This window comes from Nicotiana sylvestris, chromosome 3, assembly GCF_000393655.2.
Source record: "Nicotiana sylvestris chromosome 3, ASM39365v2, whole genome shotgun sequence".
Taxonomy (NCBI): Eukaryota; Viridiplantae; Streptophyta; class Magnoliopsida; order Solanales; family Solanaceae; genus Nicotiana; species Nicotiana sylvestris.
In genome coordinates this window covers 52,465,561-52,476,969 of record NC_091059.1, presented here as the reverse complement: position 1 = coordinate 52,476,969, position 11,409 = coordinate 52,465,561, and the positions used below count along the sequence as shown (strand labels likewise).

The 11,409-nt window shown below is 40.9% G+C and overlaps 1 protein-coding gene across 1 annotated transcript; it reads left to right on the top strand.

Moving 5' to 3' along the window:
* The first annotated feature begins 7,610 nt into the window (after positions 1 to 7,610).
* LOC138887357 (uncharacterized) lies at positions 7,611 to 10,357 on the top strand. The gene is made up of 5 exons (XM_070169094.1): positions 7,611 to 7,983; positions 8,593 to 8,693; positions 9,115 to 9,451; positions 9,962 to 10,017; positions 10,133 to 10,357. Exons 1-5 carry the CDS (start codon positions 7,611 to 7,613, stop codon positions 10,355 to 10,357), a joined length of 1,092 nt encoding a protein of 363 aa, XP_070025195.1.
* Positions 10,358 to 11,409: the final 1,052 nt, after the last annotated feature.

Genomic DNA, 11,409 nt, shown 5'->3' with positions numbered 1-11,409 from the left:
GTCCGCCCTATACAAATCCCCACAGAGTTTCCCCTTGTACAGAATCCCCATAGAGTCTACCCATTAAAATCCCCATTGAATAACCCCGAGCAAAACGGGACCAAAAAGAGCCTTACGAGGCAAATCATCCCAAAATCTGGAAATACAAGCCTGAGCAGTCTAAAGGGTTTCGCCGTTTGAATCCAATCAATGGTAGGACTCCTCAACAGAAATAAGGACGCGACAAGGCAACCAGAACAATCAAGGTCACCGAACCAATCGCCATTTCCGAACTAACAATTGTTCTTTGTTTGAGAAGTTGAAACAGGCATAATCCAAGACAACCGTGCAAGAGGCAGGTGTCACCCAAAGAAGAAGGTACATGGGTACAAGAAACAGTTTGGCAATAAGGAATTCACTCGAAAGGTAAGTTTCCACGAGATTCCCTTTTATCTTCTACTAAAACAAGAAAATTCAAAAAAAGAGGTCAGTTAGTATCCTCGAACTTTGTCCCCAGCCAGTCAGCATTAGGGTTTTAAACCCTAAACTGAACTCTTTGCTTTAGTCAGCATTAGGGTTATAAACCCTAAACTGAACTTCTTCCATTTAGTCAGCATTAGGGTTTTAAACCCTAAACTGAACTTTTTCCTTCAGTCAACATTAGGGTTTTAAACCCTAAACTGAACTTTTCCTTTAGTCAGCATTAGGGTTTTAAACCCTAAACTGAACTTCTTCCATTTAGTCAGCATTAGGGTTTTAAACCCTAAACTGAACTCTTTCCTTCAGTCAGCATTAGGGTTTTAAACCCTAAACTGAACTTTTTCTTTTAGTCAACATTAGGGTTTTAAACCCTAAACTGAACTTTTCCTTTAGTCAGCATTAGGGTTTTAAACCCTAAATTGAACTTTTTCTTTTAGTCAGCATTAGGGTTTTAAACCCTAAACTGAACTTTTCCTTCAGTCAGCATCAGGGCTTTAAACCCTAAACTGTACTCTTCCCTTCAGTCAGCATCAGGGCTTTAAACCCTAAACTGAACTCTTACCTTTAGTCAACATTAGGGTTTTAAACCCTAAACTGAACTTTTCCCTTTAATCAGGATTAGGGTTTTAAACCCTAAACTGAACTTTTCCTTAATCAGCATTAGGGCCCCGACCCTAAACTGAACTTTTCCCCGGTTGGTCGGCATTAGGGCTCCAACCCTGAACTGAACTATTTCCATTCCGCCAGCATTAGGGCTCCAACCCTTAACTGAGCATTTGTCTGTCAGCTAGCATTAGGGCCCCAACCCTGAACTGAGCATTTTTACCTTATGGAAATTATAGGGATCCAATTCCGGAGTTGCATTTTGTAGTTCAATCCTTTCATCAACTCTATAAACTTCCTGGCAACTAACTCACGAAATTTTCCTAGTAGAACTGGGGCAGAAAATTTCGTTCGTTTGTTTTTCCTGCAGGTCTGACCTCGAGCCACATGGATCGAAACGACCCACGAGATGAGTCTCAACTAAGAATCAAAGAAGAAAAAGACAAAAAGAAGATGTGCCGAGATATTCGGAAAGGCGAGGGGCGGATCGTTCAAAGGTTTGATCAAGGTCCCGAATTCTACCAACCCCATCTTACCCAATACCGGAAATAAACAGGCACCTACAACTTGCAAGCATCAAGATTCAGATCGAAGTCTACAAGCAGAATCAGCTAAGACCCAGGATCAAGTCGCAAAAGAATCATAGATAGGAATCTTGTAACTAGGGTTGGCATGCATACGTAGTTAGTTCAGTTTCAATCTTCCTTTGTTTGTAATAAGGGAGTCAGTAAGCAGCAACAGCAGCGACAACAGCAGTAACGGCAAGCATTGCAGTCCCATGGTAGTCCCAGCTACCCAAAGTTTCCCGAACTACATTGACCTGATTCCTGTTTAGCCCAGGATATGTAGGAAATCTTTGAAGCGAAGATTCAGTCAAATCTTTCAAAAAAAAAGTGCTTCACACGGAGTTTTCCGATAGGCAAAAATCGCTCATATCCGTTCACTTTATCTTTGCACGAAAACCCTTCGTGTTTCCGAACAAAGAGGCGCAGCTGTGAGCACGTGATTTTTGTTTTGCGCGACAATCACTCCAAAAGAAACAAAAATAATAGCAATTGGTCTTGCTATACAATTTTTGGATTTTTACGTGGTATTTCGTTAGTTATTTGTGATTTTGTCCATTTTTATTTTTATCAAACAAAATACAAAAAATGTGTGTGTCATGTATAGTTGAACCATAGTCCGGTTATTAAAAGGAAAATCACGAAATATGCATGTTTTGTCCTATTTGTCGCCTTGTTGATTATACCTATTTTTAATATTTTTGATACGTGTGTAAATAATTGTATTAAGTGTCTAATTAATGGGGTTTAATTTTGTTTAATTAGGTTTTGTTTTAAAATGAAAAAATAAAAGAAAAAGAGTGCAAAATTGGCCTGAAATCAAGTTTGGGCCTGTTCCCATTTAAAATTCGAGGCCCAAATCGAGCCCAAAACGCGTGATTGCTCGGGTCCAGACCAGCTGATCTCAGGAGCTTCCAAAGGACGTAGTTTTGATCTGGTCTGATCTGGGCCGTTGATTTCAGAATAATCAACGGCCAAGATTGCATACCCTGTACCCACGAATAGATTCGATCCGTTCTACCCGAACCAACCATGACTCTTAGTAAGTTAAACGACATCATTTCGTTTAAACTTCCAGATCCAGGCCGTTGATCTCGATTGATCTAACGGTTGAGATCAAACCATCCACCCCATATATAAGCTTTCCACTCATACCCCACCCCCTATCCAAATACCCCTCCTTCGTCCTCAACCCTTTCCCAGACCCCAAACCTCGGAACCCTAGCCGCCCCCTTTCCCTTCACCATTAATCCCGGCGGCATAGACGCCGGTCACCCCCACCTTAACACCATAGATGCACCTCACCATCTTGAACCCAAATCCACCAACCACTTATCTCGAATCCCCTCCCACCTTCTCGAATCTTCATTTGAGGATTCGAGTCGGAACCTGACTTACACCGATTAACCCCAACTTCACACCAGACAGTCCCCGGACCTCCCTCGTGACCAAACCATGCTTGGTTTGGTCCGAATCTAACCAGGGAAACATAAATCCCAGATCTGCTTTTAGGAGCCCTAGGGTTCCTCGTGACTGATCTGTGTCTGTTTGAGCCAAGTGATTAGGGTCTAATGGACCTTAATCGAAGTGTTTCTCATTTGAGAACACTTCGATTAAAGTCCGTTCAACCCTAAGAAAGATCAATTCAAATCCGAGCTAGGGTTTGCTGATTTTTCAAGATTTCAGGTATTTTTGTGTTCTTTTCTATCAGTTCATGAGTTTTGTTGTAATTGAATGTTTGTTTATTGCCCCAAAATGTTAGTTGATTTTATTTCTGAATTGTTGGTCGACTGTGTCCTGTCCACCTTGCCTGGACCTCTCTGTTTGATCGAGTCTTTCTTTCATTTACTGATAATGTGTGTATGTGTAAGCTGTACAATCAACCGAATTTGAAATGAGTCGATTAATTAGTTCCCAGGTTCATTTTTGTATTAACAGTGCAATCTGAACCCCTTGTTGATACTGTTAGATTTCTGATCATTAGCTTTGACTGTTTGTGTTACCATTAGTATAGTCGAGTCGATACACATCGTCAATAAGTTAAAAGCTTTGAATGATAATAATTTGATTGGTTTTTCTGCTGAAGTCATACTTAAATCAAATTAGGAATTAAGTATAACTACTTATAGTTGTTGTATTTGAATCAGAAATTTAAGGGCCTGGTCTGTAACTGCAGTCTGAATTGGGGGGCAAGTGCACTTGTGCACAACATGTGCATAAAGGTCTTTGTTAAGATTAAAATAGTTTGACAGCATATGCTGTCAGATTATATTCTTGCTGCCCATGTCTGCTTTTAGTTTAATAAAATGTTAAAGGGGACTGTTAGGGAATATCATGGGAGAGGTTTGTTAATTTTAAAAGATGAGTGGAAAAACCACAGACCACATGGGAGGGGACCTGAATGTGTTTAACAGACTGTAAAGGGTTGATTGCTAGGCTATAAAAAACAGGCAGAACTTCCATTAGAGGGGGACTGAATTTTGGAAAAGAAAAACGCAGACAGATTTTAGACTGAAAAATTTAGACTGTGCCAGGAGATTGATTTTTAGAAGGCATAGATATAGAGAGATATCACAGAATAGGCATATACAGACACATACACAATAGAGAAAAACATACAAAAAATCAGTAACTGTTTCTTCCTACTATTGTTTGGGTTTCATTTGTTCAACCTGTTAAATCAATCCTGATTTCTTCCAAGTCTCGATTAAGTCTATAGTTTGGTTTGCATTGTTTGTTCTCCTGGACTTGGTCTTGTCTTGGAGCATTGTTTCTACTGCACTGTGTGCTGCTGCTGTTTTGTTATTACTTGTTCTATCGACTATATTTGCACCTTGCTCTGGGATTTGTCCTGTTGTTATCTGATGTTACTGCTGCTGCATTTGTTGCCATTGTTACTCTGCTGACTTCTCTTCTTCTTCAACTGTAAACACTTCCAGGTACACACTTCTGAAACCATGTGTTGTTGAAAGCTTGAAGTTTTGAAGCAGAAATAAAGAAATGAATGTTGTTTACTTCACAATGCTTGTGTTCAAAATATACCCATAGTTTGAATGATAAGTTGGCCTGCATTTGTTTAACTTCAAACTGCAATTGCTCTGTATGAATTAACATACATTCTGATTGAGATGAACTATTAGATAGCATTGTTTATTAGATCAGACGTATTTTAATGCATATAACCATTGGGTCTTGATTTAGTTATGACATTATAACATAGAATCATGGCAAGCATCTGTATGTATTTTGTCTAGACCTCTGAACTGTCAAATCTGTTGTATTTGGTTCCATTTGACTTCAGGATAAATGTATCCCAAACAAATTCTCATGTGGTTACGTTAACAGTTTGGCCATGTACGCCAACTCTCTTGTTAGACTACTTGTTCCGATATAGGTTCGATATGGGCTTCGATATAGATTCACTATTTCGAAATAATGCGATGACTTTTGAGGAAAACTAATAGGCATTTTTGAGTTCAATTAGTAGTAGTTTTCCTAATAAACAGCCGATTTCATTAATCAAGCCCAAATAAGCTAGTTTTAAAATTCAAATTTGAAGGTCGTTTAATGTAAGTTTAGTATATGTTATTAGTTTTCTTGCAATCTCCCTTAGCAAATTAACAAGCGTATTCACTCGTTGAAGACAAGGCATGAGGTAACTCTCACCTCGTAAACAACCAATCAGGTAATCAAACAAAATTCGGATTCGGCAAACATAGTAAAGATTTAGCATGTAGTTGCTTAAACAAGTAAATTTGGTATCTTCTTTCTTTTATTTTTTAGAGACAAACGTAATAGAAATGTAGTCACTTTAGGACATCTTTTTTTTTAAAAGTAATGAGACGAGCCTCGTCAAATAAAGATACACATTGCAGGGCCCTCAATAATTGATTATAATAAACACATAGGTTTTGGGATGGACTGTCTAGAAAAGTTCACTCCTTCCCCAAAGATAATAACGCGTTATGCTCTTTAGGCGCGACTTAATTAAATTACATTCTTAAATTCGGGTGCACATTGATGTGACCCAAATCCAAATCTCAACGGAGTCAAGATGTGTTAACAACTACGGGTGCATTGATTGCGACGTGGTTCAAGATGCATTTTCACGACATTGCAATTCTATAAAAAATGGTAATAATGAAAACGGTTTAAACTTAATAAAAGCACATAAATCACAACATGTATTTAAATCAGATATTTAGCCATTATAACAATTTAAGCGACCGTGCTAGAACCACGGGATTCGAGGATGCCTAACACCTTCCCTCGGGTCAACAGAATTCCTTACTTAGAATTTCTGGTTCGCAGACTTCATTTGGAAAAGTCGAAAATTTCCTCGATTTGGGATTCAAGATAAACTGGTGACTTGGGACACCAAAAACAAAACCTTTCCCAAGTGGCGACTCTGAATTAAATAAATAATTCCATTTCGAATATTGTCACTTAAATTGAAAAAACTCCCCCGCGCACTTTTACCCTTCGGGGCGGGGAGCGCAAAAAGGAGGTGTGACAGTGGCCTCTCAGGACCAGAGGTCCAATGTTGCGCCCAGTTCATCTAGCCAGTAAGGGATTCCACCAGTTCCAGGGTGAATAGATTTCTTTAGTTAGACCCTCTAGTGTTTACTAGTGCCAATCGAGAAGAAGACCCTCATGATTTTATTGATGAGACGCACAAGACCCTCAAGGTTATGCGTGCAACTGAGACAAAGGGAGTATAGTTAGCTACCTATCATCTGAAAAAGGTGTCCTATTCATGGTTCGAGTTGTGGGAAGATTCCCGTGAGGAAGGGAGCCCTCCGGCAAGGTGGAGCCAGTGTGTCGATGCCTTTATAGATCATTTCTTTCCTGTAGTGACAAGGGCAGCCCATGCAACAGAGTTTGAAAATCTGAAGCAAGGTAGCAGAAGTGTGTGGGAGTACCACATGGTGTTTGCTTGCCTGTCCAAGTATGCCATTCACATGTTTCCCTCAATGGAGGCCAAGGTGCATCGGTTTGTCCAGGGCCTTAATACTTTGACTATTAATGAGGCTTCTACGGATGCATTGAATTCTAACATGAATTATGGGAAGATGGTAGCATTTGCTCAGGCCATGGAGAACTGTAAATTGAAGAACAGGATGGAGAGAGAGGGTAACAGCAAGGGCCGGTCTACGGGCAACATGGGAGAGTCACTAGTGGGGGAATATCAATTTTTATGGGAGGATCATCAGGGCCGTCCTAGTCTATTGCACAGTCTTTAGCTAGTGCACCACCATCAGGGCCCAGTAAGCAGCAGTGGAGTTGTTTCAGGCCCGATCAGGGCAACAAGGGATCCCATCAGCGTGGTCGGTCAGGAGAGAGGTCCCACCAGCAGTAGAGATCCCCGTGCCCCAGGTGCAGGAAGATGCACTCAGAGATTTACTATTTGGAGTTACCCGTATGCTATAGATATGGGATGAGGGGTCATATTCAAGGGCATTGTCGTGTATCTCGCCAGGGAGCGGGTAGGGGCACAACACAGTCATTCAGTCTAGCAACTACTACATCCTCATTCCCCTCTCCAGCTTGAGGTACCCCAGCATCTACAGGGCGTGGTGCAGCTAGGGGTGGTCCGAAGAGTTCAAAAGGACCCAGCTGGTTCTATGCTATGAGTGGTCGCTAGACTACAAAGGCTCCTCCAGATGTTGTTATAGGTATTCTGATTGTCCAATATCATGATGTGTACGCACTTATTGACCCTGGTTCCACCTTGTCCTATTTACCCCTTTTGTTGCTATGGAATTTGGGATAGAACTGGATCAGCTTCATGAGCCATTTTCGGTGTCTACTCCGGTTGGCGAGTCTATCATGACTGCTCGAGTTTATAAAGGTTGTGTTGTTATGATGCAGGGTAGGGATACCATGGCCGATCTTATTGAACTAGGGATGGTCGATTTTGATATAATAATGGGAATGGATTAGCTTTATTCATGGTTTGCTAAACTTGATTGTCGGAATAGAACTATGAGGCTTGAAGTTCTTAATGAGCCCGTTGTTGAATGGAAGGGAGATAATGTAGTGCCAAAAGGTCGGTTTATTTCTTACCTTAAGGTCGCGAAGAAAATCAAGAAGGGGTGTATCTATCATTTAGTCCGTGTTACGGACACCGATGCTAAGGCATCTAGCCTTGAGTCTGTACCAGTTGTGAATGAATTTTCGGATGTCTTTCCAGATGAGCTCCCTGGGATTCCACCAGACAAGGAGATTGATTTTTGGATCGATGTGATACCAGGCACGCAGCCTATATCAATTACACCTTACATAATGGCACCGGTAAAATTGAAAGAGCTAAAGGAACAATTGAAGGATTTACTAGAGAAGGGTTTCATCCGGCCGAGTATGTCACTGTGGGGCGCACCGGTCTTGTTTGTAAGGAAGAAAGGTGGGTTGCTACGGATGTGTATTGACTATCTGCAACTCAACAAAGTCACTAGCAAAAATAAATATCCTCTTCCAAGAATAGATGAATTGTTTGATCAATTACAAGGTGCTTCGTGTTTCTCAAAAATTGACTTACGGTCCGGGTATCGCCAATTGAAGATATGGGAGCAGGATATTCCATAAAAAAATTTTAGGACTTGGTATGGGCATTTTGAATTTCTAGTGATGTATTTTGGGCTCACAATTGCCCCGACAGCTTTCATGGATCTTATGAATCGAGTCTTCAAGCCTTTTCTAGACTCCTTTGCAATAGTGTTCATTGACGGTATTCTTGTGTATTCTCGAATTCGGGAGGACCATGCTGACCATCTTAGGGCAGTTCTGTAGACTCTTCAGCAACATCAATTGTATGCAAAATTTTCAAAATGTGAATTTTGGCTTGAATCTATCGCGTTCTTGGGCCATGTCGTCTCCAGGAAGGGAATTATAGTTGATCCTCAAAAGATTGCAGCAGTGAAGAATTGGCCTAGACCTACCACTCTAACAGAGATTCACGATTTCTTAGGTTTGGCTGGATACTACAGGAGATTTGTGGAGGGATTTTCTACTCTTGCCTCTCCATTGACTAAATTGATGCAGAAAGCAGTTAAATTCCAATGGTCTGATGTTTGTGAAAGGAGTTTCTAAGAATTGAAATCCAGATTGACTACAGCACCGGTATTATCCCTGCCAGAGGGTATAAAGGGATATGTGGTGTATTGTGATGCTTCAAGGATCGGGCTTGGGTGTGTGTTAATACAACATGACAAGGTTATAGCTACGCTTCTAGGCAACTCAAGAATCATGAAAAGAACTATCCAACCCATGACTTAGAGCTTGCGACAGTGGTGTTTGCACTAAAGATTTGGTGAGACTATTTGTATGGGGTCTATGTGGATGTATTCACGTACCACAAGAGCCTTCAATATATTTTCAAGCAGAAGGAGTTGAATCTGAGACAGAGAAGATGGCTAGAGTTACTCAAGGACTATAACATTGATATTCTCTATCACACGGGAAAGACTAATGTTGTGGCAGATGCTCTTAGTCGAAAATCTATGGGAAGTTTGGCTCATTTGGAGACATATCAGAGGTTGTTGGCCAAGGAGGTTCACCAGTTGGCCAGTTGGGAGTTCGCCTTGCGGACTCTAATGAAGGAGGAGTGATTGTGCAGAATAGGGCTGAATCATCGCTTGTGGCAGAGGTGAAGGAGTTGCAATTAAACATTCCATTGTTAGCACAACTAAAGAGGGGATTCATAGACACAAGATCACAACTTTTTCCTTTGGCATGGATGAGGGTAAACAACGGTACCAAGGCCAACTATGTGTTCCGGATATTGACGGTCTTCGGGAAAGGATCATGGCAGAAGCTCACACTTCCAGGTATTCCGTGCACCCAGGATCTACAAAAATGTATCATGATCTCAAGGAAGTTTATTGGTGGAACAACATGAAAAAGGATGTGGCGGAGCGGACTATTCCCTACGGTACCAACATGAAAAAGTTGATTGGTGGAACAATTTTTCATCCTCAAACCGACGGGCAAGCAGAGTGGACTATTTAGACACTTGAGGACATGTTGCGTGCTTGTACTCTTGATTTCAAGGGTAGATGGTATGACCATTTGCCACTCATTGAATTTGCTTATAACAATAGCTTCCATGCTAGTATCCAAATGGCACCATTCGAGGCATTGTATGGTATGAGATGTAGGTCTCCCATTGGGTGGTTCGAGGTTGGGGAAACAAAATTCATAGGGCCAGACCTTGTGCATCAGGCCATTGAGAAAGTCAAAATGATTAAAGAGAGGTTGAAAACTGCTGAGGGTCACCAAAAGTCGACATTCGTCGCAGAGATTTGGAGTTCAAATAAGATGATTGGGTATTTTTGAAGGTTTCCCCCATGAAGGGTATCATGTAGTTTGGAAAGAAAGGGAAATTGTGTCTGAGGTATGTCAGACCGTACAGAATCATTCAGAGGATTAATCAGGTGGTATACAAGCTCGAGCTGCCGCCTGAGATGTCATTGGTGCACCCAGTCTTCCATGTGTCTATGTTGAAGAAGGTAGTGGGAGATCCGTCCACTATTTTGCTAGTTGAAACTATCAAGGTTAATGAGGAACTGTCATATGAAGAAGTTCATGTTGCCATTCTTGACAGACAAGTCCGGAAATTGAGAAATAAGGAAATTGCCTCCGTAAAAGTGTTATGGCGGAACCAGCAGGTTGAGGAAGCCACTTGGGGAACCGAGGAACAAATGAGAAAGAAGTATCCCCATCTTTTTGTATAGCCATGTTATAGCTTTTATACATTTGGTCCCTATGAACTCTTATCTTTTGATTTGATCTATGTAAAACTGTTTTGTCTTGGTTATATGTTGCCTATGCGGCCGCGCTAGTGTTGAACAAGTTATGTTATGTCTATAGAACATGTATATACTGTTAAGATATGTTTCTGTGCCCCGCTAACAGGTGGATAGGCCTAGTTACAAAGGAAACTCTGGCGAAATTTTTGGAAAATTTAGGGAGTTAGCCAAATTTGGGGACTATTAATATGTTTTATGTTGTGAAAGCAAAGAATTGCATAAAGATTCCTAATAAGTGAACCTTTATTCTCATTCGAGGACGAATGATCTTAAGTGGGGGAGGATGTAAGGCCCTGTGAAAATTTCTACTCCAAAAACCCGAATCTCATAGTGCCAAGTTAGGATCATGTGTTAGAAATTCAAAAAATAAGCTCGCCGCGGTTCGAGCCCTTTGGATTGATCTGTGCATTAAAAAGCTAAGAAATTATGTTTTCCATTTAAGTGCATTTCTGCGGTCCATTATGCGGTCGTATAATAGATATGTGGACTGCATAGTCACCGCAGAGGCAGACAGTTTGATGGTTAATTTGAGGACAACTATGCGACCAATTATGTGATGCATAATCAAAATGCGGGCCGCATAGTCATTGCATAATCCCCTTGGAATTTTTGTGAGAAGCAGTTCTGCGGTGCATTATGCGACCGCAGAACAGGTATGCGGACCACATTTCTGTCGCATACCCTGTCGCATACCCTGACCACATTTCTAACTTTTAAAACCCGATCCCATCCCATTAAAAACACCCATAAGACCTCTTTTATGTCATTTTTACTACAAATAGAGTGAGTGAGGGAGCTCTATAGGGAGAAACTAACTCTCAAACCTTGTCAAATCTTTGAATACTTTCAAGCAAAATTTACTAGGCTTTCACCCCAAGAGGTAAGAACTTGAGCCATAATCTCTAGTTTCAAAATTCACACTAGAATAAGTAATTAGCTTGTGGGTTCATGGGTATAAAAATTGATTTTCTTGCATG